The following is a 16263-nucleotide window of genomic DNA, read 5'->3' as shown; positions in this document are numbered from 1 at the left end:
TTTATAGGTGGACATTTTTGTCAGTGCATAAGAGGTGTTGAAAGATCATTCATTTGTGCCAATTGTGTCAATCTCTTTCAAACAGCTTCTACTATAAGTTTTTATTTTATTTTGTATAAGCCATTACCATTAAAACCACCTGTTCTCAAAAACATTACAGCTTCTGACAGCCTGATACTTGACTGGCAAAAATGAAATCTTGGGCATGCTGCTAATGGAGCAGTTAGAAAGAGCCTCTTAGGCAAATGAAATAACCAGTTTCTTCTGGGACAAATTTAGCCGAATCAATTCCCTTTAGGTTTTGTGCTCAGATTGGACGTTTTACCCAAGGCTGGCAGTTAAGGGCTTTGCACCAGTAATGCTCTAGCTTTTCTTCCAGGGTCCAAGGCTTTTTAGCAACTTTTTGAAGTAATCAAAGAGCATTTGTGGCTTCTATATTGTTATACTGGAAGCCTGGAGAAAGGGTTCACTATGTGCTATTCCACAAGGAGAATAATTTTAGTTTGCAAAACACATTTTTCATAATAACCCTGTGATGGAGGTGGATTCTTATGCCAACTGTATCAATGACAAAACTGAGGCTCATGGTGGCCAAATGACCTAATTAAGGGCAGAGATATTAGGACTCAAAGCAGGTCTTCTGTCTCCAAGTTTACCTTTCAGCCATAACATGCTGCACCTCAACATCCATGACACAGATTTTGTACGGGATGTTCCTTGCCCCCAAACTCCTTTTTTCTTGTCAGTAATCTTGCATTGTTCTACCACAGAGGACTCCAGAAATTCACTTCACCTCTTTCCATAACTGCTATCTCCCTTCAGAGGACAACTCTTTGGAGGTCCTTGTCTTTTCAAGGAGAAAGGTCCTTTCGCTGGACACAGAAATCCATGCCGTTCTCTCGACATGGGTAGGTAGTGAGTGCCATGCAAAAGGAACTGGATCATTGACTAAGCTGAAAAAGTAAGACTCCTCTGTAAACTGGATTGCCTAAGAGCCAAGTGACCATTTGAAAGATACTAGTGGTAGAAAATTGGAATATGGCTTTCTCTGATTCATCTGTAGCAGTATAATGGTAATGATCCAGGCTTAACAGTCGCCCATCCAAATGATTCCTGTAGACTGAGATACACTGTCCTCACTTTGGAGTTTCACAATCCTAGGAGACATAACCCTTTCCTGATTTTATGAACTCCCCACACTCAAAATATAAAGGTTAGGGTTTTTTTGTTTCTCTCATCTCTGACTGTGTTCATTTTGACCATTAGGGGTATTTAAAATGTCTTGCATGATGTTATCTTGTGTTCATACTATTACTAAAAATCCTAAGCAGAAAAGGCAAGGTAAATAGATGATTCTGTGCCAGCACAATCTGAAATAATTTCTGAATTTTTTTTTTGGCCTGAGTGGTTACCTTAGAAGTTTTGAGAGGAGGTCATTTTTCTCTATCCACATTATTAAAATAGCATTAATGAGGCCCTTATTTATCAACACTGATGTTGATGACTTACTAACTAGAAAAAAGAAAAATGAAATAACCTACCTCTAACGGAAATATAGAGATAATAATTCAGACAGTGGCCTTATTAGGACACAGAAAATGAGAAAAGAAAACTTTTCAAATTCTATTTACTCCAAACTAAGGAATGTTATTCAGGAAGGAATGAATGAACATTGTATACTTTGGAAAAGTTAATACAGGCATTCTAAATTCAGCTTGCTATTCTACTGTTCTTAGTTTATGCGAAATTATTACAAAAATCTTGATTTTCCTCTGTTCTTCTTACATTGTACTTTTTAAAACAAAGCTAAAGGTCTGAACCCTCTATTGATCACTGTCATAGCTTTGACTTCCTGATTTTCTTCAAGCTATCAAGTTTAAGCAAGGACTATTTTTCAATTTCTTTTTTAGAGCTGATAAAAATTTTCTTCCCAAAGAGGATAACAAGTAAAACCAATAACAGCTGAACACCAAGTCTGACAATGGATTCTATTAGGTCATGATTTGATAATAAGACTGTTATTAGAGGTTTATTTTAATTTGTGATGGTTTTATTAGGGACCTCCGACAATTCTTGCCAAATGTTCTACATTTATAAAGAACTGATCCCTTCTCATTAGGTAATAATCTTACTTTAAATTATGGCAATAAGATGGTAGGATTCCAACAGCAGGTTGGAGTTATGCCCAGCGTAGTTCATAATTTTAAACTTCAGTGCTATAGTATATATTTGCAGACCTCACTCTTTCAATAATAAGCATTAAGACCTTAATGGATTGTGCTTAGAAGAATTACTACCTATGTGACCTTGGGAAAGTCTTTTACATTTTCTGGGCCTTGGTTTTCTTCTCTGTAAAATCAAGATTTTGGGTTAGGTGATCTCTAAGGGCCCTTCCTGTTCTAAATACCATGGTCCGATATTTTAGGAATATGACAGCCTTTCCTCCTCCCAAACTGCCCTTATTTCATCGAGTATCAGTTTACACATTAATAGGAGCTGAATGGAAGCTTTCAGATGCCACATGGAGCTTAGAGAAGAGAAGCGTGAGCAAAGGCAAATCACAACTCCTGGGGGACTCTTAGATCAACTTATCCATCACTAACCTCTACATCCTCAACTCCTGTTGGGTACCTCAAACTGGATGCCCTGTAGGCATCTTAAACTCCACATGTTCAAAACCAAATGTATCTTTGCCCCAACATCCTCCCCTCTGTAATATTCCAATTACTGTGGAGGGGACCACCATCTTCCCAGTCACCCAAGCTCACAATCTAGGAGTCACCCTTGACTGCTCACTTCCTCTGACTCCCCATATCTAAGTTGTTGCCAAGTCCTATCAAGTCTGCCTTTACAACATCTCTTGAATATACCCTTTTCTCTTTGCTGACATTGCTCCCAGCCTGGTGCAGCCTGTCTTCATCTCATACCTGAATGAATGCTATAGACTGCTGGTTCATTTTCCTGCCTCAAGCTTGTGCCCACTCCAATCCACCTCATTTAGTCCTCCTAAAGAGCAGGCCTGGCCATGTCATTGCTCTATTCAACCAACTCTTTTTGTTGTTGTTCAGTAGTTTCAGCCATATCTGACTCTTTGTGACCCCATTCGGGATTTTCTTGGTGAAGATGCTAGAGTCACTTGCCATTTTCTTCTCCAGCTCACTACAGATGAGGAAATTGAGGCGAACAGGGTTAAGTGACTTGCCCAGGTTCACACAGCTACTAAGTGTCTAAGGCAAGATTTGAACTTAGGAAGATGAGTCTTCCTGACTTCAGGCCCAGAACCCTATCCACTGTGCCCCCTAGCTTCCTATTACCTTCAGGATCAAATATAAAATCCTCTCCTTGGCTTTTACAGCTTTTAATAATCTGACCCCTTTCTGCCTTTCTAGTCTTCTTATACCTTACTCTCACATACTCTGCAATCCAGCAACACTGGCCTCCTGGCTATTCCTTGAACAAGACACTCCGTGGCTTGGCTCCTCTCTGGCTGTCCCCTATGTATGGACTGTTCTCCTTCCTCAGCTCTGCCTCCTGACCTCCCTGGCTTCCTTCAGGTCCCAGAAAAAACCCTCCTTTTACTGAAAGCCTTCCCCCATCCCCTCTTAATTCCAGTGCCTTCCCTCTGTTAATTATTTTCTATTTATCCTGTATATAGATTGCTTTGAATATATTTGTCTGCATATTGTCTCCTTTATTAGTGTTAATTTGTGGTTTTATAAAGTCAACGTTTCTACATAACCCATGTGCAATTGTGATAGTCCCCAAATATCATATGGTATGGAGAAAAGCCTCTATTGCACTGGGTGGACCTTTTTGGACAATTTAGAGAAAAAAGAGTGTGAACTGCCCAGTATAATAAGCCATGGAGGGACTGAAATCTGCACCAATAGAAAGAGTATTCTAACAATGATATCATAGATCTAAGGATCTAGGGTATGGTTAACACAGAACAGATACTAAGTCCACTATAATGAAGAAAATGAAAAATTAGTCAGAGTTACCATTACAGTTCTTTGTTTTACGGGTTGTAAATAACTACAAAAATAACTCTGATTAATTCACCTTCATAATTATATTGTAAAATATGATCATTTGGTAAAGACTGAACCTCAGACTCCTCAAAATATAAAATTTGTGATATTCCAACACAGATATATAAACACGTGATCATTCACTGAGAAGCATTACTAACTGTAATAGAAGAGGAAGATATTTAGTTAGAATAAGCAAAAGAAATACAAATAGAATTATGGTGAATGAATTTTCTGTTTTTTCTTTTATGCTATTCTCATTAGCTCACTCCAGACACAGTTACAAAACATTTCCAGGTTATAAAAATATGTACCTGACCAGGCACACAATCAATCAACAAGCACTTACTAATTACTTACAACTGTACTAAGGCCTGTAGCTAGAAAGAAGGGCAAAATCAGGGTCCTCGGTCTCAAAGGGTGCATTTAAATAGAAGAGACATCATGCAAATGACTATTTATATACAAGGTATATACGGTGTAAAAGGGAGAGAAAAAATATGTACTTAGCACTCTCCCCCCACCTCCCCCCACTTTCTATAACTGCATTCCTGGTTCAATCATAGTATCATTCATTTATAGTTGGTAGTCTTATGTGTAATGACAGGAGCCAATATTTTCTAATTTGGGATTCCCTTACCTTTTGAATGTGTTTCCCCCATTGTCTTTAGGAATGTGACTCATTTCAGTCATGTCTTATTCCTCCTGGATCTTGCTCTCATATAGCTGTCATAATCTCCCATAAGATATTAGTCAATAGAGGCTTAAAGTAGCACCTTCTAAGGGACACTGCATTTTCACAGAGGACATTTGGTGATTTTTTATACCCTGAGGTTGAGTATCTAATGACTGGCTTTTAGTCACTCTCTCAGGCAGTACAGAGAAATATATTTTATCCAGCATCCAGGATGAGACTTTGCACTATGTACTTAGTAAATTAATGCATTTCTAAATGGGGAAATATCACCTGATCCCTGCTTTCCTGCTGCCTCCTCTGGCCCCCTCCCCCTGTACAGACAAGCTTTACCCAAGTATATCTGAGAGATGTAAGGGAAAATGACAAATGAGAGGTTGTTTTGACCTCAAGAGAATTTCTGGAGACAGAAATAGATCCTTTTTCAACCCATGGGAAGAAAGAGATTCTGTGTAGAGCCATCACCCATAGCTTTATAAAAACTATTCTCTGACCTTGGAATAAGAATCAGGATATTGTGTTCTTTCATATTTACTGACTTTGGAGTCAAAAGTTAACTGCAGACCATTATCCTTAAATCACATGCTCATACAGAGGGCCAGATTCAGAGAGACCGATAACAGTCACTATAATGAAAAACCGAATGAACATAGCACCCTGATACAACTGAGTGGATTTCAAAATTTGAAATAACCTGCCTTCATATTCCCCCAGGGCCCCAAGGAAACTAAACATGGGCAGGTTTAAACTTGGAAGGAGGTATGGCTTAACGAAAATATCAAGTAGAACAGTAATGATGTTTGTTAGATGTTTTTCTAAAAGAGAACTTTCAAAAACTGTTTTTTTTTCATTCCTCATTCATTCTCTCATTCACATATTAATGTTTGAGAATCCTTAACGTGCAAGACATTGTGAGGAAGACCAAGACGAATAAGACACAAGACGCGGCCATCTTTTTCGGCTCATTCAATACTTTTTTTGAAGTAGTGTGTGTTTATGGAAGCACCCTTTAAAAGACCCCAAGAAGAGAATGCTTATAATCTTATTCCAGACTAGGTCTCTGGCCTATTTATGGTAAATGTGGAAGAAAATCTGAACTATAGGTTTTTCAGGGTTTTTTTTTTTAATATACACCAGAACAATGGTCATTAAGAATCTTTAGGAGGCAGTATTTGATGTTTGAGGGAAAAACCTGAAGTGCTGCCTCAAGTGACTTGGAAAATTCTGAATGTAACTAAGTCAATCAATCACCATCCAGCATTTATTAAGCACCTACTATAAGCCAGGACTATGGGAGATGCTGGGGATACAAGCACAGAGAATGAAATAATCCCTACTCACAAGGAGTCTACATGAAAAAAGGGGAGAAGACAATTACAAATATAAAGTGAATAAATATGAAGCAAAGCACCTGAGGTTGAAGGGTCAAGAAAGGCTTCATGTGATTAGTGTCTGAGCTGTGCCCTTAAGGAGAAAAGAGGGGACTCCATAAGGTACAGGGATGAGAAAATGGATTTTGGGCCTATGGGCCAACGTAAAGACATTGAGATGGGAAATGGGAGATAGAGTTTCATGTGTGAGAATCGGAGAAGGCCAGTTTAGCTTGACTGAAAAGTACAAAAGGTGGAGTTCCATGAGACTGGAAAGTGCCACTGTAGGCTTGCTGTGCAGGTCTTTAAAAGTTAAACAGAGGTGTTTCTATTTTACCCTGGAGGCAATAGGAAGCCACTGGAATTGGCTTAGTAGGGGAGTCACTTTGTTGGCGGCAAGGTGTGGGTAGTCTGGAATAGGGTGAGACTTGAGGCAGGGAGACCAATAAAGAGGCTCTTGCAGTAATCTAGGTAAGAGGTGATGAGGGCCTGAATGAAGGTAGCAGCTGTGTGAGTGGAGAGAAGGGGTCACATGCAAGAGATGTGGTGGAAGTAGAAATGGCAAAATTTAGCAACTCACTGAATATGTGGGGAGATGGAGTGTGAAGAGCTGAGGATAATGCTGAGGTTAACCTGGGAGACTAGAAGGATGGCAGTGCCTTTGATAGAAGCAGAGAAGTATGGAAGAGGCAAGGTTTGGGGGAAAATAAGAGTTCAATTTTACAAATGTTGAGTTTGAGATGTCTCAGGGACATACAGTTTGAAATGTCTAATAGGCAACTGGTGATATGGGTATATGTATAGACATACATACATACATACATATATATGTGTATATGCACACATATATGTATTTGTGGGTCATCTGCATAAAGATGATAAATAAACCCAGAGGAGCTGATGAGGTTACCAAGCAAAAAAGTATAGAGGGAGAAGAGGGGTTTAATACAGTACCTTGAGGGTATATCTATAATTAAGGGGAATGATGAACCAGTAAAGAGTCTAGAATCAGGAAAGAGTAGCGTCACAAAAACATAAAGAGGGAAGGTTGGTCGTCAACTACATAAAGGGCGGTTGACAGTGTCAAATGCAGCAGATAGGTTAAAGGTGAGGACTGAGAAAAGGCTATCACATTTGCGAACTAAGAGACCATTGGTAACCTTGTAGAGAGGAGTCCTTTGAGTGATGAGATTGAAAGAAAGATTGCAAAGGGTTGAGGAATGATTGAGGGGAAAGAAAATATAGGGTATTAGTATAGATAGCTTTCTGAAGGAGTTTGGCTATAAAAGGGAGGAGAGATATAGGACTATAACATGAGGGAATGGTCAGGTCTTGATTTTTAAGGATAGGGAGATTTGGGCATGTTTGAAGGCAGAGGGGAAGAATCCAGTACATAAGGAGAGGAGAAGGGAGAAAAGAGAGAGGAGGGGAAAAGAGAAAGGAGAGAGGAGAGGAGGGGGTAGAGGGAGAGGGAGGGAGGGGGAGAGGAGAGACAGAGAGAAGATGCATTCTGTTGGAGTGGGAGGGATGGTACCCAAGAACACATGTAATGGCCTTGGCAAGAAAAAAGAACCACTTCTGTGTCAGAGAGCAGGGGAAATGAGGAGAGAGGAGAAAGATGTTAAGGCAAGAATGAAGAAATACATTTTAATAAGCACGAGGCAGAACACATTTAGTAGGGTTTAGAATGACAGTCATGATTCTGAAAACATGAAATTTAACAAATTACAGTATATGAATGTAATAGTTATACTGTGCTATAAGAAAAGATGAAAGGGATGGTATCAGAAAAATCTGGGAAGCCTTGTATGATGTGATGCACAGTGAAGTGAGCAAAGCCAGGAGAAAAATGTATTCAATACCAACTCTACAAAGACAAAAGACCGCCCCCTAAAAATCAAAACTTTGAAAAACTTAACTCTGATCAATGCTGTTGATAAATCATGTTTCCAGAGGGGTCATGATGAAATCTATTACCTACCTCTTGATAGAGAGGTGATAGACTAATGGTACAGAATGAAATACATATTTTTCGACACAGCCAATGCTGAAATTTGTTTTGCTTGACTATGCATATTTGTTACAAAGGTTTTGTTTTTTGTTTTCTTTGCTACTTGATAAGGGGTACAGAGGGAGGGGTAGAGAAGTTTGACTTCTGTTCATTTAAAATAAATTAAAAAATAGAGTTCAAACTACTTTTTCTTTTTTTGGTAGGGGGGAGATAAGCAGTGTGTAGTAATGGCTAGACAGTTGAACTCTGAATCAGGAGAATCTTACTCTGAAACATATCGGTTGTGTGACACTGGACAAGTTCCTTAATCTCTTAATGTCCCAGGGTACTTTCAGACTATGAACTGCAGAGCAGGCAAAAGAATTTGTATCAGTTAATGGGAGTTTCCTCATTGAGAGTTCCCTACACCAAGGAAATCACAGGTCTGGTCCAAAAACCACTCAACACAGTTTCCGGCCCTTCACCCCTAGTCCTGAGATAATGCTAGAAGTCCTTAATAATGGGTTTTTAGAATTAAATTATGACAATAATCTAATTTCATTTGCTCTAAAGATTATGTAAATTACAGGAAAATATTTTTCTTACCATCCATTCACATTAATAAATTATTACTGATTAATCCTCGCATGGAATCTGAATCCATTAAAAACACACAAAGAATCTATTAAACTAAAGTGAAAATTTAAATCAACAATGGTTTCAAGGTTAGTAACTCTAGAAAGCTGAAGCACAGCAGACACTATGGTCAACAGACTGACACTATTTATCCAAGTGTGCAGCTTACTTAACCAAAATGCTATGGAACCAGGCATGGGGAAGAAAATTCTCAGGTTCATAGGATCATCAATCTATAGCTGGAAGGGACCTCACAGACCTTCTAGTCCAACCCATTCACTCTGTAGATGAAGAAACCAATATCCATGGTTTGGACTTAACGGATTTGCTCAAGGGCACACATAAAGTAAACATCAGAGGTGGGATCTGAACCCATATCCTCTGGCTCCAGAACAAGTTATTTTCCTTTCTATCTGATGCAGCCTGATCCTGAGGAGCCTTTTTTGTCATTCCCTGAGAGAAGGTCCCATGGTCACACCAAGTCACCACCCATAGCCCTGGTGCTCTTTCTCTTTGCTTTGTGACTAGCATCTCCACAGAGTGCCTTTGCCTGCCTGCCTGCCTGTGTATTAAACAGTTGTTTTAAATTCCCTTAAATAAAATGAAATTATTCATCCACTAGATGGGGAGCGTGTTATTCTGCAGTAATAGTGAAAGCCGCTGACTTTACCACGTAATAAATAACAACACAAGTGTGCTATTAGAAACTTGCTTTTTTTTTTCTCATGACTTCTATGAAAGGCATTTGTTAAACTCCCCAACAGGAACTTGTCTGTGGTTACAGAAGCTTCTCTAAATGCAGAATGGCTCAGAGATCCAAGATAGGGGCACATGTAGAAAAGGACTTGACTTTCTACCAAATATCATTTGTCACTGCAACAATCCCATTTTAATTAGTTTTGTCTCTAGAATCCTTTTAAATAATAGCATGATCTCGTCTAAATAGAAGAAATTGAGTGTGCTGTCTAGCCCCTCGCTAATGATTTATTAAGAAAGGCAGGATGTAAAGTACAAACAATCCACAGACCAAGATTAGTCAACTAATCCTGCCAGTTCCCCAAATCAGAATATATGGTCACAACTGGTCTCTGCAAATTTGTCTAAGATAGACAGTACATACATACAGACGTGCACGCGCACGCGCACACGCGCACAATCACTCAGTGGCAAAATTCATTCTCCTCTTATGTCATTTACTCCCACAGATGTGTAAACAGGTTTGTGCTCTACAACAAAATTATAGAAATAAGGAGAGGAATGATCATTGTTTTAAAGTTCACAATGTGCTTTCCTCACAATAACCCAAGGAGGTACGTTATACAAGCATTATTCTCACTCTCATTTTACTGTTGAGAAACCTGAGGCTCAGAGGAATACAGTGATTTATTCAGGGTCCCACAACCAGCAGGTAAGAGCTTTGACTCCAAGGCTCCATGATCCCTTACCCTCACTGGTGGCCATTCGGCCTCAGCTTGGTACGTTCACAAAGTGCCCCACTCCACTTTTGGATCACCCTAGGTATGAGGAAATCTTTCCGTATATAGAATGGAAAACTATTTCATAGCAGTTTCCGTCTACTGTTCCTACTTCTGCTTCTCTAGGATGAAAAAGCATACATCTAATGCTTGGTCCACCTCACTGCCCTTTGAATTCTGGAAGACATCTCTGTTTCATCCTAAGTCTTCTCTTCTCTAGTCCCTGGTTACTTCCTCTGATTATTACATAAAGCAGGATCCCTTCTCAGCCCTTGACTCTCCTGATCTCCTCCTCTGCACTGCTTCAGCTCCAGACTACTTCTGCTCAGATCTGAACATAACACTGTAAATGTCGTCTGACCAGAACAAAGTACAGTGCGAAGATCATTCTCACTTTAGACACTATGCCTTTGTTAATGCAGTCTAAGACTATACATCAGTTATCGCACCCTGTTGACAAAAAATTTATGTTGATATACACTCAAATCAGGTCTTTTAACATACTTCTCCTACGTTATATTTGTGTACTTGATTTTTGAAAATCCAAGTATAAGGCTATATGTTTATGAGTTCAGTGACCCTGGATGGAGGACCGTGAGGCAGTGATGAGACCCTGAACATTCTACATATTTGCCCCTACACTGTCCCACTCCATATCTGCCCTTTTCAACTATGCTCTCTATAAACCCCACTCTGAAAATAACAAACTTCTTCATGTTTGAGATCTTTCTCTCAGACCCTTATATTTTCTGGTTCTGAGATATAACTTCCCCTAGCCATCTTTTCTGGTGGTAGATGCACCTTCTCTCACATACCCTTGCTAATCCCTAAAATGCAATCAGAATATTACTTGCTCCTTCCTGCCACTTACAGATGCCTTCTTCTACCAACATCACTTAGACAAGCTTTCCTCCTTCGAAGATCACTCCAATCAGATTCTGTGACTGCTATCTACCCCTCCCCAGGGCATTCTCTCTCCTTTCTCAACAAATTCCTGCCCTCATGCCAGGGGACTTCAATATACCACACATACCCTTGACCTTCCACTTCTTCAGTCTACTCAACTCCTATGACTTACTCCTGCATTTTACCTCAGTCATACATACATAGGGACAATCACATCCTTTGACTTTCCCATCACTCACAAGTATTCCACTTCTATAATCCAGAACTCTGCAATTCCTTTATCTGACCATAATATCCTCTCATTTCATCCCTCCATATTCCTTACTACCCCAACCCTATTCTTCAGCCTCCTGTGACCTCCAATCCCTCTACCTCTCAGAACTTTCCCAGGCCATTGCCCCAACTCTCCTCCCTTCCCAGTCTGGATTCCTCAGTGAACCAACTCAATTCTACACATTCTTTCTACTCTCAAATGCCTTGCTCCACTATGCTGTCATGGACCATGTCTTGCCCTTTCCACCCACAATCTTCTTCCTCCATATCTACTCACATGCTGTTAAATGGAACTGTGGGAACTTATGCAACCAGGTGGACTGGTTATTTATTTATATTTGTATTATCTATTTTATTATTTATATAACATATATAACATATTCATATTATCTAATCTGGGCTGCACCCTTCTTGCAGTAAATTAATCCTTCTATTCCTACCTGATTGCTTCTCTACCCCACTCACCACAACAGCTGTTCCAAACCTTTCCTCTCCTAAGCCTCCCCCTCCTCTCATCTGGGGACTTCAACTCATACTTTACTCATACATACCAAATTAATGAGCTAGTGCCAATTGTGTCTTCAGAAATTCAGAATTTGTGATACTTCAAAAGAAAATAACCTTTGGATCACAACTAGCCTCATTCACTGTAGCATTTGCATGTACATATGTGACTAAAAGCCATTGCGGGACAAATGCTTACAGCTCTAAAGAAGAGAATGCGTTTATGAAAAAAAGTCTGATTTACAATTATGGTGAAGCACAACTTTAAATGACATCCTTGACCTTGTTCATAAACTTTAGTATTTGAGAATATTGATTGACTCATTTTCTGCAACATGTAAAATTCAGAAAACCTGGTAAAAAATTTAAAAATAGCATCATGTGTTACCAGGCTCCAATTACTCTAAGACACAGGAGTTTGGTTAAAAATAGAAGATGAGAATTATTAAAAAAATGTAAACAGCACTCCAATGAATGAATCTGCTAATCATTTTTTCCTGGGGAAACTGCTAATGCTTAGCCTTTAGTTAACATATATGCAGTAGCATATACAATGGCATCTTAATTTCAAAGTATTTTGCTTGGTTTATTTTCCTTCATAATGTTCAGCTTGCTGCTACAAATTTAGAAGTCAAGAGTATTTATGGTTCAGACAGAAACAGGTCCATTTATTTCTCCTCTGTGGTGATCCATAAAAATTGTTAAAGAAATATTATGTGGGCAAAGTTATATTTATTAATCAGAGCTCAAGGGAACAGGCTGTAGAACTGTGACTCATAACATCTTTCCCTGATAATTTATACGCTGCAGAGCAAACATGGCTGGCAGGAACCTGCCTTGTCTTTACTACATAAAAACACCATTTCAACTGAGAACTTGCCTTTACAAATGTGAAAGAAATTAAATTGCAAATGAATCACTCATTCTTGGTAGCTCTACTCTAGAGTGCTCTTTTGTGAACATACAGCAGGTAGCTTCTTGGATTCTTCAAATTACATTTAGAGGTGAACTAGATTGGGTTGTCTGACTCATTTCTTTATTTCATTATGAGCTCTACCTTTAATTTTGATGCCAGTCTTCCTACATTTATTTTCACTGTGGCATTAAGTGCTTTGTTAGAACTGTAGGACTTATGTTATTTGGAAACAAGGGGGCTGGCAAAATACGTCTCTACTAAAGACACTGACTTTGTTTTTAGATCAGAAATCGGATGCATATAGATGCCTAGTTTCTCAAATTCCCAGGGTGACACCAAGAGAATGATTACAGTAATAGCATTAAAAACAGTAAGGCTTTTTATAAAAGTGGTTCTAGTAAATAGGCTTTTGCAAAAGGGAACAACTCCTGCAAGATTTTATGTGTTGTAACGTAAGAAGCCATTTATTTAAATAGCTAAAGAAAAAACATTCAACATTTTACCATAAATGTCCATAAAAGCTTCTCTTATTTTTCTCTAGTAGTAACATTCCAAAAACCACTTCAATTATCTGGCTAGGATATTTCAGCACCACTGTGTTATTCTCTCCTGAGACTTTACAAAATTGATATTACCTGTGCAGCTTTCTCTTCTTGCCCAATCATGTTTCTCCATTCCATAAGAGACCGCTGCAGATGCTCAAGTCCAGTTTCCCAAAGCCTGACAGTGCCTCCCATATCAACAGTAACAACGCCACCTTTGCCCCACTCAGCAATCAGGGCATCTGTGTCTGAAACAGTAGAGAGCCATGTTGTGTACGGAGAGAGAGATGCTGATCTGAAAAAAAAAACCAACCAAAATGCAATATAACCATAACAGTAAAATGAGGATAGTAATTGCTACTCTTACTTATCACTGTGAGGTAGTGGATATTTTAAGCCTTGAGACTCTAGGAAAAAAGGGATGATAAAGGGAGGCAGTATGACTATGAAAAAGTCTTACTCTGAGTCCTTACAGTCATGTAGGGATGACCCTGGAGTTTCCTTTTTTGAATTTAATTTGATAAATTCTGCACTTAAAAATGCCAGAAGAAAAAAAAAAGCACAGTGGAAGAGAAAAGAAGATTCACGAATCTCCATATAGCTTGCTTTTTAACGTTTACCTTATGTTTCTCCTTGATCTTTTATGTTAAATTTTCCATTGAATTCTGGCATTTTTGTCACAAATACCAGAAAATCTTCAGTTTATTAAATGTCCATTTCCCCCCCTTCAGAATTATACTCAGCTTTGCTGCTTAAGTTATTTTTGTTCGCAACAACCCCAGGACTTTTGCTCTTCAAAATATAATGTTCCAAGCCCTATGGTCTTTTAAAGTAGAAGCTGGTAAGTCTTGCGTTATCCTGATTCTTGTTCCACAATACTTAGTTTTTTTTCTTGTTGCTTGTAATATTTTCTCTTTAATCTGGAACTTCAAAACTTGACTATAATATTCCTGTGAGTTTCCACCTTAGGATCTCTTTCAGGTAGTGAAAAATGGATTTTTTCTATTTCTATTTTACCCTCTTATTCTAGCACTTCAGGTCAATTTTCCTTAACGATTTCTTTAGTACTATATTTAGATTTTTTTATCCTGTTTGTCTTTCTTTCCCTTTTGAACTTCCTTCTGATTTCTTCTGTGTATTTTCTTTTATATGCTTCGATGGCCCTCATTCTTTTTTTTTAAATAGTATTATAGTAATCTGATTCTCCCTCCTAAAACCACAACCCAATTAAAAAGAAGAGAAATGAAGCTCTTATAACAAACAGGTATATTACCAGAAAACCAATCCATTCATAGGCCATATCTTAAAACGTACGTTTCCTTCTGCATTTGAGTCCTCATCTTCCTATCTCAAGGTGGTTAGTGTATTTCATCATTGGTGCTCTTGAGTTGTGGTTGGTTATGGCATTGATCAAAGTTCTTAAATCTTTAAAAACAGTCCTTCCTTACATTGTTATTACCATATAAATTATTTGCCTTGTTCTGCTCACTTCACTGCTCAGTTCATACAAGTCTTGACCCAGGTTTCTCTGAAACCATCTCCTTATCATTATTTCTCATGACACGACACAGTAATATTCTATTACATTGGCATACCACATTGATGGATACCCACTCTGCTTTCAGTTTTTTTGTCACAATAAAAAAGAACTTTAAAGATATTTTTATGTTATAGGCCAGAATGACGTTGCAAGATCATTGGGTATGTACAGCTTGGTGACTTTTGGGGTATAGTTCCATGTCATTTTACAGAATGGCTAGATCAATTCACAACTCCACCAACAGTGCATACAACTGTCATCTTCTCTTATTTGTTGTCTTTGCCAAACTGCTGAATGTGAAATAAAACCTCAGAGTTGTTTTAATGTGAATTTCAAATGATTCAGAGCATTTTTTCATGTAGGTATTTGGATTTCATTAGATTGGATTTCTTCCTTTGAGAAGGAAGATCTTTTATTTATTTATAAATAAATTTATTTATTAGGATATAGCTGGATATATGTAGGATATATAGGATATTATATAAGATATAGTTGTTTTTCTTATGCATTTGAACCAGTTTCTTAAATATCATGGATATCAGACGTTGGAAATCAAAGACATTTGCTAAAAGATTTTTCCTCACTGTTTCTCTTCTTATTTTAACTACATTGATTTTGCTTGGGCAAAAACTTTTCAATTTTATGTAATGAAGGCCTGGTGGGTATGTAGACCCTATCAGTTTCCCTGACTGATGCAACTTCCCCACAAGGAGCACCTGGGGACCTTGCTTCAGGGAGAACTATATGATGTGTACGGCAAGTGACTTGGAGAGACTATGTGTGGATGTTTTAAAATTAGTTCTGGTTAGCTATCCATGTGGTTGGGAGGAGCCTTTTTTGATTGGCAGCAAGCTAGAACCGTTATAGTCTTCAGAAAAGATCTGAGTTAGCTCCAGTCACCTCTTTGCTTCAGTACTGTCTGGAGGTGCTTCCTCCGACTCTTTTGAACAAGAAAAGGAGTGGAGTCTTAGGATTTGGGGAGAACAAGCCATAGGAATCAATGCTGGGTGTTGCAACCAGCCCAACATTAATACTCCAAAGATGAAGGAGCACTGACCTTCTGGACCCATGACAGCGAAAGCTGAAATAAGGTCTCATCTGCAGTGATACTGCTTTTAGATATGAAGTTGGTGATATTAATGCTATATAGAACTGAACCAAATTTTGAATGTATTCCTCTAGAGCTTGAGGTGGTATAGGAGAAAATATGCTCCAGAAATATCAGGAGAAATGTTTGTATGCTTTTGCTAAATCTTTGATATAAAAATTCCATTGTAAAAAGCCAATAGATGTTAAGTAATTGAGAGGAACTAGAGTGTTAGTCACTGGCCCCCTAACAATGGAGTGAACCCAGCCAGTGGGCACATGAGCATCAGATGGCAGTAG

The 16263-nt window shown here is 38.5% G+C and overlaps 1 protein-coding gene across 1 annotated transcript in view; it reads right to left on the bottom strand.

Annotated features, from left to right (window-relative positions):
- VWA8 (von Willebrand factor A domain containing 8) overlaps positions 1 to 16263 on the bottom strand; it is a 391960-nt gene that overhangs the window by 99944 nt on the left and 275753 nt on the right. The window contains exon 37 of the mRNA XM_036757477.1: positions 13431 to 13632. Coding sequence (XP_036613372.1) covers positions 13431 to 13632 — 202 coding nt within the window. The remainder of the gene's footprint in view (positions 1 to 13430; positions 13633 to 16263) is intronic.

The sequence above is a fragment of the Trichosurus vulpecula genome, chromosome 4, assembly GCF_011100635.1.
Source record: "Trichosurus vulpecula isolate mTriVul1 chromosome 4, mTriVul1.pri, whole genome shotgun sequence".
Taxonomy (NCBI): domain Eukaryota; kingdom Metazoa; phylum Chordata; class Mammalia; order Diprotodontia; family Phalangeridae; genus Trichosurus; species Trichosurus vulpecula.
This window is presented reverse-complemented; position numbering and strand designations above follow the sequence as displayed.